Consider the following 15,889-nt stretch of genomic DNA (forward strand, 5'->3'; position numbering starts at 1 on the left):
GTATTGTTCGGTTCCATAATTTTAAGAAGGAGGAACAGGGCCAGGGAGAACCAGGATGGCCGCTCCGGTTATACCAGGACATAAGCGTGGACCTGGCGAAGAAAAGGACAGCCTTTAACGGGGTGAAATCTGTTTTATATAAACGTTTCTCTGTTTGGCTTGATCTATCCAGCCCGCCTCCGTGTATCTGTCGGGGAAAAGGGTCAATTCTTCAACTCTCCTGAAGAGGCAAATTCATTCATTCAGAATCTCAATTTGAACTCTGTCTGATTCTCTTTCTTAGAATCATAGAAGTTTACAGCATGGAAACAGGACCTTCGGCCCAACCAGTCCATGCCGCCCAGTTTTTACCATTAAGCTAGACCCAGTTGCCCGCACTTCGCCCATAACCCTCTATACCCATCTTACCCATGTAACTATCTAAATGCTTTTTAAAAGACACAATTGTACCCGCCTCTACTACTACTTCTGGCAGCCCATTCCAGACACTCACTACCCTCTGAGTGAAGAAATTGCCCCTCTGGGCCCTTCTGAATCTCACCCCTCTCACCTTAAACCTATGCCCTCTAGTTTTAGACTCCCCTACCTTTGGGAAAAGATGTTGACTATCTACCTTATCTATGCCCCTCATTATTTTATAGACCTCTATAAGATCACCTCTAAGCCCCCTACGCTCCAGAGAAAAAAGTCCCAGTCTATCCAGCCTCTCCTTATAACTCAAACCAACAAGCCCCGGTAACATCCTAGTAAATCTTTTCTGCACTCTTTCTAGTTTAATAATATCCTTTCTATAATAGGGTGACCAGAACTGCACACAGTATTCCAAGTGTGGCCGTACCAATGTCTTGTACAACTTCAACAAGACGTCCCAACTCCTGTATTCAATGTTCTGACCAATGAAACCAAGCATGCCGAATGCCTTCTTCACCACCCTGTCCACCTGCGACTCCACCTTCAAGGAGCTATGAACCTGTACTCCTAGATCTCTTTGTTCAGTAACTCTCCCCAACGCCATACCATTAACTGAGTAGGTCCTGGCCTGATTCGATCTGCCAAAATGCATCACCTCACATTTATCTAAATTAAACTCCATCTGCCATTCGTCGGCCCACTGGCCTAATTGATCAAGATCCCGTTGCAATCCTAGATAACCTTCTTCACTATCCACTGTGCCACCAATCTTGGTGTCATCTGCAAACTTACTAACCATGCCTCCTAAATTCTCATCCAAATCATTAATATAAATCACAAATAACAGTGGACCCAGCACCGATCCCTGAGGCACACCACTGGTCACAGGCCTCCAGTTTGAAAAACAACCCTCTACAACCACCCTCTGTCTTCTGTCGTCCAGCCAATTTTGAATCCAATTGGCAACCTCACCCTGGATCCCGTGAGCTTTAACCTTCTGCAACAACCTACCATGCGGTACCTTGTCAAAGGCTTTGCTAAAGTCCATGTAGACAATCTACTGCACTGCCCTCATCTACCTTCTTGGTCACCCCCGCAACTCCTTATTGGAGTTATTCTGCGTTGTGACATTCGGGAGTTCTTACTGTGTTTGGATATATCAGAGTTACTGTGTTTGGCTGTATATATTCGAGTTACTCTGTGTTTTGAGGTTCAGGAGTTTTACATCGTATAAAATTTAGGGTATGAAGCTATTGTTGGGTTTTACACGTGTTGTACTTTTTCTTCTTCGCACTCTGGTTGCATTGTGAATTATATCAGTGTAAGAGTTTTCCTTTGAATCTATGGTTGAGTGGAGAGCCTCCCAGCTCAGGATGAGGTTAGCTGACGGGAGGGACTGCGAGGTGCTGCAGCTCCTCGTCCCAAACACCATGTGAATAGGAGCTCAGAATATTGTTGTGGTCGGATTATGTTATGTAGAGATTTGGAGATAAGGGATTGTTGGGTAATATTACTGATGGGTGTTATTGGGTTAGGGAGGGATGGGGAGGGCGTTAGTTGTTTGACGGTGTCATTACTCTGTCTGTCTGGTCATTGGGCCAGGCTTGGTTACCGTCCTGGATGGATCTCCTCACCTTTGGCTTGTCAAGATCCCTTGTTTGATATTCTTCACAATTTATGGCTGACCCGATGTAGAACTTAATGGGAGATCTCCACTTGGCCTTGTAACCTGGAATGTTAGGGGTAAATGGTCGAGTGAAGCAGACTGGGGTTTCTGCTCATCTTAAGGGTCGAAACTCGGATGTCATATTTCTATAGGAAACCCATCTATGTGTGAAGGACTAGATGAGGCTTTGCAGATATTGGGTGGGACAAGTCTTTCATTCAGGCTTTAACAGTCGAGCTAGAAGCACGGCAATGCTAATCCATAAATAGGACAATTTACCCCCTCTCGGATTATGGACAATCCCAATGGTCGCTATATTATTGTCTGTGGTTCACTGGAAAACACTCCGGTTATTTATGCTCTCAACTGGGAAGATCCAAATTTTGTAAACTCTTTGGTGAGCCTGCTCCCTGACATTTATTCACATCGGATGATTCTAGGAGGTGACTTGAACTGTGCCTTGGACCCGAAATTGGACGTTCCATGTCTAAATCTCTGACTCCGTCTGGGATGTCCAGGGCACTGCCCTCATTTAAGGGATGGATTGGTGGGGGGGGGGGGCGTGGCCTTTTCTGCATCCAAACAGGAAAGAATTTTCCTTTTTTTTCTCATGTTGACCGTGCCTATTCCTGAATTGTTGTTTTTATTGTTAAGTCCCTCCTCCCTTCAGCGGTGACAGCCGAATACTCGGTGATTGTCATCTCTGAATGTGCCCCTCATTTTGTTGATTTTCAAAAAGAACAGGACAGTCGAGGGTTAAGGGGGTTAGGGTAAAATGGGGATAGTTTGATTGTTGTTATAAAGACCTGTGTGTGTCACTTTTCTGAATCTTTACCGATATATTCTGTATACTTGTCTGTTGATATTGCTGTTATTGTTCGTCTTTGGAAATTTAATAAATATATTTTTCAAAAACAAAGTACATTGTATCTGTGTTCACCAGGGAGAAGGACATGACGGATGTTGAGGTCAGGGAGAAGGACATGACGGATGTTGAGGTCAGGGAGAAGGACATGACGGATGTTGAGGTCAGGGAGAAGGACATGACGGATGTTAAGGTCATAGATCGGTGTGTGAACTCTCTTGAGAACGTCAATTTATCAAAGGAGGAAGTGATGTTCATAGAACAGTACAGCACAGCACAGGCCCTTCAGCCCACGATGTTATGCCGACCATTTATCCTAATCTAGGATCAACCTAACCTACACCCCTTCAATTTACTGCTGTCCATGTGTAGTTTGAGCTTCCTCTCTGGAAATCCACCCATTCTTTCTTTATAGAAATTTAGAGTACCCAATTCTTTTTTTCTAATTAAGGGGTAATTTGGCCAATTCACCTACCCTGCACATCTTTGGGTTGTGAGGGTGATACCCATGCAAACACAAGGAGAATGTGCCAACTCCACTCGGACAGTGACGCGGGCTGAGAACATCTGTATTTTTCAGTATTTTCCTGTTTGGACCCATCTGGTTGAGTAAACCATGTCCCCAACTGTTTCTGTGTTCTGACAGCTCCTGCAGACAGCGCCCAGCCACTCAACTCTGGCAGCACCTCATCCACCACTTGCATGGACTCCCAGGGCAGGCTTTTCACCAGGAGAGTTGGTATGCCCACTAAACCTATTACATTATCTTCATGATTCCTTTCCTCACTCACAATTTCCTCCCTTACTGCACTCTGACTGGGTTCAGTTGTCAGGCCCCTCTGTGCAGCGTGACAAGAACATCAATGAATCAATTATTTTCTCTCCTGGTCACTGGGACCCTGAAACTCACCCAGTCACTGTTTCTTTACCAAGTTGGCTGCACATGACTCAAAAGCCCTGGGAGCTGCAAACTTGGGATCTGCAGGTTCTTAATGGGGGATTTGGGGCTTCCAGTGGGTGGAAGCATCCGCTCTACATCTACTTTGTCAATATCGTTTATCATCTTTTATTCCTCAATAACATCTCCTCTCAAGCTTCTAAACTCAAGAGAGTATTGGCCTAAAGCGCTCAATATCTGTTCAGAAGACAAACTCCTCATCTCTGGAATCAATCCAGTGAACCTCCTCTGAACTGCTTCGAGTGCAGTTTTTCAACTACATCCCTCCTCAAGGAAGGGGACCAAAACTATTCACAGTATTCCAGGTGCAGTCTCACCAATGCTCATAGCTCAGAGAGAGGAAGGTTTGTGTTACAGCTGATGAGAAACAGCTACACACACTCACACACAGACCTGTATACACACACACACTTGAATGCACACCTCATACACAAAGAACCACAGTCACACACACCATAACACAGGACTATACCCTGTCCCATAGGTGGACAGTATCATCCACCCTGACATATTGGGGGTAAGGTAGCAGTGTTTGAGGGTGGCATGTGGTGCAGTAGTTAGCACTTGGAATGCGGCGCTGAGGACCCTGGTTCGAATCCCAGCCCTGGCCATTGCCCATGTGGAGTTTGCACATTCTCCCCATGTCATCGTGGGTTTCACCCCCACAACCCAAACATGTGCATGTTAGGTGGATTGGCTACTCTAACTTGCCCCTTAATTGGGAAAAACAATAATTGGGTTCTCTAAATTTTTTTCTTTTTAAAGTAGCAGTGTTTGTGAATGTAGACAGAGGGAGACCAGGTGGGAAATGTAGACAGAGCGAGACCAGGGTGGGGAATGTAGACAGAGGGAGACCAGGTGGGGAATGAGGACAGAGGGAGACCAGGTGGGGAATGAGGACAGAGGGAGACCAGGTGGGGAATGAGGACAGAGGGTGACCAGGTGGGGAATGTAGACAGAGGGTGACCAGGTGGGGAATGTAGACACAGACCAGGTGGGGAATGTAGACAGAGGGTGACCAGGTGGGGAATGTAGACACAGACCAGGTGGGGAATGAGGACAGAGGGAGACCAGGTGGGGAATGAGGACAGAGGGTGACCAGGTGGGGAATGTAGACAGGGGGAGACCAGGTGGGGAATGTAGACAGAGGGAGGCCAGGTGGGGAATGTAGACAGAGGATGGCCAGGCGGGGAATGTAGACCGAGGGAGGCCAGGTGGGGAATGTAGACAGAGGATGGCCAGGTGGGGAATGTTGACAGAGGGAACCAGGTGGGGAATGTAGACAGAGGGTGACCAGGTGGGAATGTAGACCGGGGGAGACCAGGTGGGGAATGTAGACAGAGGGAGACCAGGTGGGGAATGTAGACAGAGGGAGGCCAAGTGGTGAATGTAGACAGAGGGAGGCCAGGTGGGGAATGTAGACAGAGGGAGACCAGGTGGGGAATGTAGACAGAGGGAGACCAGGTGAAGATGATCTGAATAACTTTAATAAACATTATTAAATAGTTTATTGAATAATGAGACTTTAAAACTAAGAACCCACAATAGAAGCAGGTTTTCAGAGGTCAGATTGAGGATAAAGTTAGACATAAACTGGTAAATAATCTGAAAGAGGGGCAGCACAGTGGGTTAGCCCTGTTGCCTCACGACGCCGAGGTCCCAGGTTCGATAGCGGCTCTGGGGTCACTGTCCGTGTGGAGTTTGCACATTCTCCCCGTGTTTGTGTGAGTTTTGCCCCCACAACCCAAAGATGTGCAGGTTAGGTGAATTGGCCGTGCTAAATTCCCCTTAATTGGAAAAAATGAATTGGGTACTCTAAATTTATAAAGAATATAAAAATAATCTGAAAGGACAGACAATGTATGTTCTCGACACTGAGCCAGAGGGACAGGAGATGGACTGGATACAAAGACATTCTTAAGTCTTTAAAAAGAGATGAGATATTCAATTATAAACCATGAGAAACGTGGTGACCGCATCACACAGACTCACTAAAGAGCATTCCACTCTCTGTAATCTCCCCCAGTCCCTTCTCTATCTCTCTGTAATCTCCTCCATGCTCTTGTCTCTCTCTGTAATCTCCTCCATGCTCTCATCGCTCCCAGGAGGGGGGAGAGGACAGGCCCGGGCGGCCGGGCCAGCGCGGCGCTACGGACGGTGAGTTGGTTGAGGCCGCTGAGGTCGGCCCAGGCCAGCTCGGGGGAGCCAGGCAGGGCGGCCAAGCCGCGGAAGATGTGGTCGCCGAGCAGCAGCGGCGGGTTGCCGGCCAGCTCCAGGCTGCATCCGTCACCATGACACAGCCTTTTCCACCTTCCCGCTCGGACCGTCTCCCCCACATCGTCATCCCCTCTTGTTGCTTCACCTCGCTCCCACAAACACCTTTGTGTCCTTCCCAAATTTCTATGCAAGGTCGGGCTTCGGGATACAGAGCGAGATGGGAGGGGTGGGGTTGTGTAGGGAGGGATCGATGCGCCTCCTCCTATCCCCTTACATGTTTCATATTTGATCGAAAATCGTGATTATCTCACTAGCATCCGGCAGGGAGAGGGCGCTCCTTTCCCGGGGACACGGTTCAGATCCAGGCCCTTGGACTCTGGCGGGCAGGGAGCGCTCCTTTCCCGGGGACACGGTTCAGATCCAGGCCCCTGGACTCTGGCGGGCAGGGAGCGCTCCTTTCCTGGGGACACGGTTCAGATCCAGGCCCCTGGACTCTGGCGGGCAGGGAGCGCTCCTTTCCCTGGGACACGGCTCAGATCCAGGCCCCTGGACTCTGGCGGGCAGGGAGCGCTCCTTTCCCGGGGACACGGTTCAGATCCAGTCCCTTGGACTCTGGCGGGCAGGGAGCGCTCCTTTCCCGGGGACACGGCTCAGATCCAGTCCCTTGGACTCTGGCGGGCAGGGAGCGCTCCTTTCCCGGGGACACGGTTCAGATCCAGGCCCCTGGACTCTGGCGGGCAGGGAGCGCTCCTTTCCTGGGGACACGGTTCAGATCCAGGCCCCTGGACTCTGGCGGGCAGGGAGCGCTCCTTTCCTGGGGACACGGTTCAGATCCAGGCCCCTGGACTCTGGCGGGCAGGGAGCGCTCCTTTCCCTGGGACACGGCTCAGATCCAGGCCCCTGGACTCTGGCGGGCAGGGAGCGCTCCTTTCCCGGGGACACGGCTCAGATCCAGGCCCCTGGACTCTGGCGGGCAGGGAGCGCTCCTTTCCCGGGGACACGGTTCAGATCCAGGCCCCTGGACTCTGGCGGGCAGGGAGCGCTCCTTTCCCTGGGGACACGGTTCAGATCCAGGCCCCTGGACTCTGGCGGGCAGGGAGCGCTCCTTTCCCGGGGACACGGTTCAGATCCAGTCCCCTGGACTCTGGCGGGCAGGGAGCGCTCCTTTCCCGGGGACACGGTTCAGATCCAGTCCCTTGGACTCTGGCGGGCAGGGAGCGCTCCTTTCCCGGGGACACGGTTCAGATCCAGTCCCTTGGACTCTGGCGGGCAGGGAGCGCTCCTTTCCTGGGGACACGGCTCAGATCCAGTCCCTTGGACTCTGGCGGGCAGGGAGCGCTCCTTTCCCGGGGACACGGTTCAGATCCAGTCCCTTGGACTCTGGCGGGCAGGGAGCGCTCCTTTCCCGGGGACACGGTTCAGATCCAGTCCCTTGGACTCTGGCGGGCAGGGAGCGCTCCTTTCCCGGGGACACGGTTCAGATCCAGTCCCTTGGACTCTGGCGGGCAGGGAGCGCTCCTTTCCCGGGGACACGGTTCAGATTCAGTCCCTTGGACTCTGGCGGGCAGGGAGCGCTCCTTTCCTGGGGACACGGCTCAGATCCAGTCCCTTGGACTCTGGCGGGCAGGGAGCGCTCCTTTCCTGGGGACACGGTTCAGATCCAGGCCCCTGGACTCTGGCGGGCAGGGAGCGCTCCTTTCCCGGGGACACGGTTCAGATCCAGGCCCTTGGACTCTGGCGGGCAGGGAGCGCTCCTTTCCCGGGGACACGGTTCAGATCCAGTCCCTTGGACTCTGGCGGGCAGGGAGCGCTCCTTTCCCGGGGACACGGTTCAGATCCAGTCCCTTGGACTCTGGCGGGCAGGGAGCGCTCCTTTCCTGGGGACACGGCTCAGATCCAGTCCCTTGGACTCTGGCGGGCAGGGAGCGCTCCTTTCCTGGGGACACGGTTCAGATCCAGGCCCCTGGACTCTGGCGGGCAGGGAGCGCTCCTTTCCCTGGGACACGGTTCAGATCCAGGCCCTTGGACTCTGGTGAACTTTCTCAATTAACAACAGGGAGGTAACTTTTTAGAAATGAATCCATGGACTATAAAGCAATGTGGATGTTGCGGAATTAAAGCCTCTGAACGGGAAGTGGGTGTAATTCTGGATTTAATAATCCTGGAATAAATAAGCCTGTGTTTCAGACTGAAATGTGAGGCTGGAATGAAATGGAGTTTCTGCTGCTGCGGTTGTCACTGTTGGATTGCTGTGGGTGTGAGGGCCTGGGGACAGAGACGGAGAGAGGGTGGAGGGAGCGAGTGAAAAGGCTCTCTCTCTGCCTTTCCGTTCCCCTCTGTCTCACTCTCTGTCACACTCTCTCGGTGAGTGCTGCAACAGGCTTTTAAGTTTAATAAAGCGTTTCTCCAGCCAAAAAAATAATCAATTGACGTTTAGATTACAAAAGCAAGGAGGTCACGTTGGAGATGCATTGAACTTTGGTGAGGCCACAACTGGAGTACTGTGAGCAATTCTGGTCGCCACATTATAGGAAGGATGTGATTGCACTGGAGGGGGTGCAGAGGAGATTCACCAGGATGTTGCCTGGGATGGAATTTAAGTTGTGAAGAGAGGTTGGATAGGCTTGAGTTGTTTTCATTGGAGCAGAGAAGACTGAGGGGCAACCTGATGGACGTGTATAAGATTATGAGGGATATGGACAGAGTGGATAGGGAGCAGCTGTTCACCTTGTACAAAGGGTCTGTCACAAGGGGGACACACGTTCATGCTGAGGGGCAGGGGGTTTTGAGGAAATTAAGCCTGTTTTCGCTAGAATTTAGAAGGTTAAGGTTATAGCCATCTGGGATGGCCACTTTCAGCATATAAAATGGACACTCGCAGAGCACACGGAAAAATGGACAATGCAAAGTAACAAGCAGGCACAGAGCCTGAATGTGTATTTAGAAGACCGACTGCAGACGGAACCAAAACTCTTGGCCAATTTGCACATTGATGGCCCATCTCCGATAAACAAAGGATTAGTGCTCAGGTAGCCAATACCATCTCAGACATTCTGGCGCCACTACCTCAGCAAGAAGGTACAAAAAAGCAAGGCCAGCGCCCACTTAGGCCACGCCCAACCATCAAGGCACCCGCCCCTTTATTGGCTCAGATCGATGACGGTGATCGAGAAGCTGCCCAATTGATTGGGACCAAGTTTAAGGCCCACGTAAAAGTGCGAGAAGCCCCCCCCCCCCCCCCCCCCCCCCCCCGAGTATAAGAAGGAACCCCACCATGTGTTTGCTCTCTTGGAATCGACTCTCAACTGGAGAGACCCCTCCACCTGCACCACCAGAAGCAAGTAAGTTCAAGTTCAACGCTCGCTACCAGACATACGACCAGAGCTATGCTCCTGCTACCTCTTCGAACCCAACAGCCTCAGATCCGAACAATGGCCACTGTTCCTCTGACTGAAGTGGCACCCGAAGTTAAATATAGGTGTTAGTGATAGATATAGTTTAGCCTGTAGTGTTATTGTGCATGAGTAAACCATACTGTGTGTAAATAAAGTACCATTGACTTTGAACTAACTAACTGGTGTATTGGCTCTTTGATCGATATTCGGTTGAACCTTATGGCGAGAGATACCTGGCGACTCTGAAAGCATATTCATAATTAAGATTAAGAAAGGTGACCTTATTAACCGCCATATTTGTAGCCACTAAAAGAGAGCAACGAGGTGTGATCTGATTGAAGTATTTAAGATATTAACAGGAAAAGACAGGGTAGATAAAGATAAACTATTTCCACTGGTTGGAGATTCTAAAACTGGGATCATTGTCTAAAAATCAGAACTAGACCATTCAGGAGAGATGTTAGGAAGAACTTCTTCACACTCAGGGTGGGAGAGGTTTGGAACTCTCTCCCACAAACAGCAGGTGAAGCTGGATCAGTTGTTAAGTTTAAATCGGAGGTAGAGTTTTGTTAAGCAAAGATATTCAGGGATATGGAGTTAGGTCACAGATCAGCCATGATCTCACTAAATGGCAGGACAGACTCGAGAGGCTGAATGGCCTACTCCTGTCCCTATGGGTATTTCAGTGATTCTGAAATTCAGACAACACCATGACAGGGAAAGAATCCGGATTAGAACCTGAGTTAGTCCGAGCTGCAAACCATCCCTCCAGATCCTTCCCCTTCAAGGATTTAATGAAGGCCAAGGCAATAGTTGGATTATTGAAAGACTTGACGGAGTTGTTCGATACCATTTTTCGGGTTGCAGGATAAAGCCTGACGGAATTCACTCCCCACAGCCTTGAACTGCCTTTGAACTTCATCGAAGTCTCGACGCTTCGTTTGTGTTGCTGCCGAAAAGTCCTGGAAGAAGTAAATCCTCACTCTTTCCTGGAGCCAGATGCCACCTCGCCGTTCCCCCTCCAGGACATTCTCTCAAGTTGTGGAAGTGAATGATTACAGGCCTGGGATGAAAACTATCCCTCTGCCTCAAAGACCAATGCACCCTTTCTAATTTGAAACGCCCTGGCTTCACATCCAGCTTGAGAAAAGGTGGCAGTCGGTCCTCGAAGAACCTAACGGGAGCCTTACCCTCCACACTAAATGGACAGAAAATTTATGGGAGGCACGGTAGCACGGTAGCACAGAGGTTAGCACAGTTGCTTCACAGCTCCAAGGTCCCAGGTTCGATTCTCGGCTTCGGTCACTGTCTGTGTGGAGTCTGCACGTTCTCCCCGTGTCTGCGTGGGTTTCCTCCAGGTGCTCCGGTTTCCTCCCACAGTCCAAAGATGTGCAGGTTCGGTGGATTGGCCATGATAAATTGCCCTTGGTGTCCAAATAAAAGATTAGGTGGGGTTACTGGGTTACGGGGATGGGGTGGAGGTATGGGCTTGGCTGGTGTGCTGTTTGCAAGGCGCAGATTCGATGGGCCGAGTGGCCTCCTTCTGCACTGTAAATTCTATGATGACCATCTGACAGGCCGACGACTCGGATGTTCTTTCTCCGACCCTCAGTTCCCCAAGTTCTCCAGGACCTCCGCCAGCCACTCGGCTGGTTTTCAAAGGATTGAATTCTTGTCTCCGTCGAGGAGGCATCTTGCTGAATGACAGAGATAATGGGAAATATTTATACATGAAAGATGACTCCATTCTCACTCCATAGTATAAATATTTCCCACTTTCCGTCTTTTAGCTTTGACAAAGAGTCACCTGGACTCGAAACGTTAGCTCTTTTCTCTCCCTACAGATACTGCCAGACCTGCTGAGATTTTCCAGCATTTTCTCTTGTTGCAGCTCATATTTGTTGTGACCTCCTGGACAGAAAACTGTGAGCTGAGCTTGGATCTGTCAATCAGCCTGAATCAGCACCTTCAGGAGAATAGGGAGGGTGACTAGCGCCGTAGAGTGGCGACTAGTGGATTTTCACAGTAACTTCAATGCAGCGTTAATGTAAGTCTACTTGTGACACTAATAAAGATTATTATTATTAGATACAGCATGATAAGAATAGAGGGCGAGAGGCAGCACGGTGGCACAGTGGTTAGCACTGCAGCCTCAAGAGTGCCAAGGTCCCAGGTTTAATCCAGGCTCTGGGTCACTGTCCATGTGGAGTTAACACATTCTCCCCGTGTTTGTGTGGTTTTTGCCCCCACAACCCAAAGATGTGCAGGCTAGGTGGATTGGCCATGCTAAATTGCCCCTTAATTGGAAAAAAATGAATTGGGTACTCTAAATTTATAAAAGAAAGATAACAGAGGAATTGTGTGGGATGAAGATTTGCAGCTTTCGGGGAATAAGAGAGAGGAAAAAATGACATAGAAACTAGAATTGTGTGTTCTGAGTTTCTATCCTGTACGGACAGTGATGATTTTTGTAAAATGTTTTTACAGGATATGAGACGAGGAGGAATTACAGACAGAAATTCCAAACGTTACGTCTTGATCTGATAGTCACTCCCTTCCTTGGAACCTGAATATCCTCAGACTATGATTGTGGAATGAAAAATGTTGACCCCAAACTGTCAGCTACAGATTTCAAACATCAGTGTGACTGGAAAAGCACCGAGACCCACAGAACACACACCCGAGTGAGAGTGTTCCAGTGAACTGACTGTGGAAACATCAGTGTGACTGGAAAAGCAGCGAGACCCTCACAACACACACCCGAGTGAGAGAGTTCCAGTGAACTGACTGTGGAAACATCAGTGTGACTGGAAAAGCACCGAGACCCACACAACACACACCCGAGTGAGAATGTTCCAGTGAACTGACTGTGGAAACATCAGTGTGACTGGAAAAGCCCCGAGACCCTCACAACACACACCCGAGAGAGTGTTCCAGTGAACTGACTGTGGAAAGAGCTTTAACCAGTTACTCAGCCTGAAAAACTTAACATTCAGAGTGGGGAGAGACGGTACCCGTGTTGTGTCTGAGGCTTCAACTGATTGTCCAGCCTGGAGAGACACGAGGGGACCCAAAACATGGAGAAACCGTGGAAATGTGGGGACTGTGGGAAGGGATACAGATTCCCATCTAAGCTGGAGGTTCATCAACGCAGTCATACTGGGGAGAGGCCATTCACCTGCTCTCGGTGTGGGAAGGGATTCACTCAGTTATTCAACCTGCAGACACACCAGCGAGTTCACACTGGGGAGAAGCCGTTCACCTGCTCCCTCTGTGGGAAAGGATTCACTGTGTTATCCAACCTGCAGATACACCAGCGAGTTCACACTGGGGAGAGGCCGTTCACCTGCTCTCAGTGTGGGAAAAGATTCTGTGATTCGTCCCACCTATTGAGACACCAGCAAGGTCACACGGGGGAGAGGCCATTCATCTGCTCTCAATGTGGGAAAGGATTTACTCAATTATCTCACCTGAAGACACACCAGCGAGTTCACACTGGGGAGAGGCCGTTCACCTGCTCTCAGTGTGGGAAGGGATTCAGTGATTCATCCACCCTGCGGAAACACCAGCGAGTTCACACTGGGGAGAGGCCGTACACCTGCCCTCAGTGTGGGAAGGGATTGACGCGGTTATCTATCCTGCGGACACACCAGCGAATTCACACTGGGGAGAGACCATTCACCTGCTCTCAGTGTGGGAAAGGATTTACTCAGTTATCCAACCTGCAGAGACACCAGCGAGTTCACACTGGGGAGAGACCGTCCACCTCTTAATGTGAGACGGGATTGTCTGTTTCATCAGACCTGCTGTGACACCAACAATTTCACAATTGACTTACAGGGGTTGGATTCTGCGGTTATTGTCTCTGCTCTACACCCAGGACTGCATTTTGTTCATTCTGACAGGTGGTCAGTGGGGATGGTCGGAGGGTTTCTTTCTGCTGGACTGACCGGTCTCACCACTTTGCCTCCAGTGGGCTGATGCTCTTTGAGCCTTGTTGCTAATACCTGGCTTCAAATTGTACAAGGATCACAGAGTGAAAGGATGTTTGGAAGTTTGAAGATATTTAGTTTCCATTTCTGTTTGGAACCCCCAAAGCATGCCGCGTTGCCATGGAGATGGGCCCTAGTGGTTACATGTTTTTTTTGTTTATCTGGGTGTTGCTCACAGAGGAAAACAACACGGTATGAGGGGCAAGTTGTCTGAGGTGGACTGGGAAACTGATTGGTACAGGGAATACCTAATGTTTAAGTAATTATTACATATTGATCAGGGGGTCGGTTAGCTCAGTTGGCCGGACGGCTGGTTGGTGATGCAGAGCAAGGCCAACAGTGAGGATTCAACTCCCGTACTGGCTGAGTTTATTCATGAGGGCCCCACCTTCTCAATCAGGCCCCTCGCCTGAGGTGTGCTGACCCTCGGGTTAAATCACCTCCAGTCAACTCTCTCTCTGTTAGGGGAGAGCAGCCTATGGTCCTCTGGGATTTTTGCAACTTTTATTTCACATATATACAACAAATATAGATTCCTTTAAGGAACAAAAATCCAACAGGAAAAGTAATGTAACCGTAGCTAACAGGAAAAGTTAAAAGATTCCATGAGATCCATTAGAATTCAGCAAAGGAGGACCAAGAAACTGATGACAGCATAAAAACCAACTGGAAAAGCTTCTACAGGAATGTGAAAAGGAAAAGATTAGCGAAGACCAATGTGGGTCCATTCCAGGCAGAGACAGGAGAGTTTATAATGGGGACTAAGGAAATGGCAGAGAAACTGAACAATGTGTGCCTGACTTCACAGAGGAAGATCCCGAAATTGTCCCCAAAACACCAGAGAACCAAGGGACTGGCAGAGATTAGTATTGGTGAAAAAGTCGTATTGGAGAAATTAATGGGGTTGAAAGTGAATAAAACTCCAAAAGCTGATGATCTACATCCCAGAGTGTTGAACGAGGTGGCTGTAGAGATCTCTATTCCTCATTCTAAATTCTCCTGACTCTATCTGGAACGGACAAACCTTTGTCTGAGCCAAATGTTTCCTTTTTACGTAGCCACAGAAGCTTTAACTCCATTTTTATGTATTTTGCGAGTTCACATTCTATTCTATTCTCCCTTTTTTCCTCAGTGTCTTGGTCGAAGAACGGAAGTAAATCCTCGGGAATTAATCATCACTTTGGACAGGTTCTGAGACAATTAAGTTCCAGGACAGAGTAATTATAATCGTGGAGTGTGATTTTAGATTGTGTAAAAGGGCAAAGTTCTAGTTTATAGTTTACTGTGTAGGTTTCCGAGTTAAAGTAGCTTCTAGTTTGTTTGTTTGTTGCATTAAAACTCATAATTGAAGACCCGTCGTGTGATCCTTTAATTTGTTTACTGGGAATTTGATTTTTTCTGAGAAGTTGCTGACCTTTATGGGGGTCCAAATCCACAAATGTTGTCCTCCTATTTGACCCTCGGGCACCTTTCTGTCTCTATTGCTCGTGTCACTGACAGCCAGGTGATGGAGCTGAGGGCTGAATTTAGCTGAGAATAACGGGGACTGTTCCCCAGTAGGGGAACTGCCATGGGCATCGCTACTAGAGCTAGTAAGGTGCTGGAGGCCTGACTGAAATGAAATGAAATGAAAATCGCTTATTGTCACAGGTAGGCTTCAAATGAAGTTACTGTGAAAAGCCCCAAGTCACCACATTCCGGCGCCTGTTCAGGGAGGCTGGTACGGGAATTGAACTGTGCTGCTGGACTGCCTTGGTCAGCTTTAAAAGCCAGCGATTTCGCCCTGTACTAAACTGGGTACTGGACCTCCAAACAATCAGGGTTCGGGGGATGGGGAGGTGACCGGGGCTGATGGTGATGTGACCTCCAGGGTTCAGTGCCCCCGTGTCCAAAGCGGGGAGTCACGGGAACAGGGTACAGAGGAGCCGAAGGGAAATCATTTGGGACCCAGAACATTGTGAACATCCTGTTACTCTGACTGTCTTTGATCCTCAAGTAATTTTCTGTTAGTTTTTTTTAACCATGTTTCTGTTTCGTCAATAAACTTTTAACAGGAAAATATTTGAATTTGTTGGACTTTTCCTGATTAAATTTGTTCACTTTAGGAAAGTGGGTGAGAGGGGTTGACAGGCTCTTTAACAGAAAGTGAGGCCCTCTAAGGTAATTGGCAAAGGAGCCAGAGGGGTAGAGCAGATTTGATTTTTCTTTTGTCACAGTGTTTTGAAAATGGAGTTTCATAGATTATCATAGAATTTACAGGGCAGAAGGAGGCCATTCGGCCCATCGAGTCTGCACCGGCTCTTGGAAAGAGCACCCAACCCAAGGTCAACACCTCCACCCAACACTAAGGGCAATTATGGACACTAAGGGCAATTTATTATGGCC

General features: G+C 49.2%; 1 protein-coding gene across 1 annotated transcript; it reads left to right on the plus strand.

The window, feature by feature from the left end:
* The first annotated feature begins 5,857 nt into the window (after positions 1-5,857).
* On the plus strand, positions 5,858-15,565 carry LOC140417839 (uncharacterized). Its single transcript, XM_072501287.1, has 3 exons — positions 5,858-5,869; positions 6,358-8,177; positions 12,000-15,565. Exons 1-3 carry the CDS (start codon positions 5,858-5,860, stop codon positions 12,004-12,006), a joined length of 1,839 nt encoding a protein of 612 aa, XP_072357388.1. The 3' UTR covers positions 12,007-15,565.
* Positions 15,566-15,889: the final 324 nt, after the last annotated feature.

Source organism: Scyliorhinus torazame, chromosome 5, assembly GCF_047496885.1.
Source record: "Scyliorhinus torazame isolate Kashiwa2021f chromosome 5, sScyTor2.1, whole genome shotgun sequence".
NCBI lineage: Eukaryota > Metazoa > Chordata > Chondrichthyes > Carcharhiniformes > Scyliorhinidae > Scyliorhinus > Scyliorhinus torazame.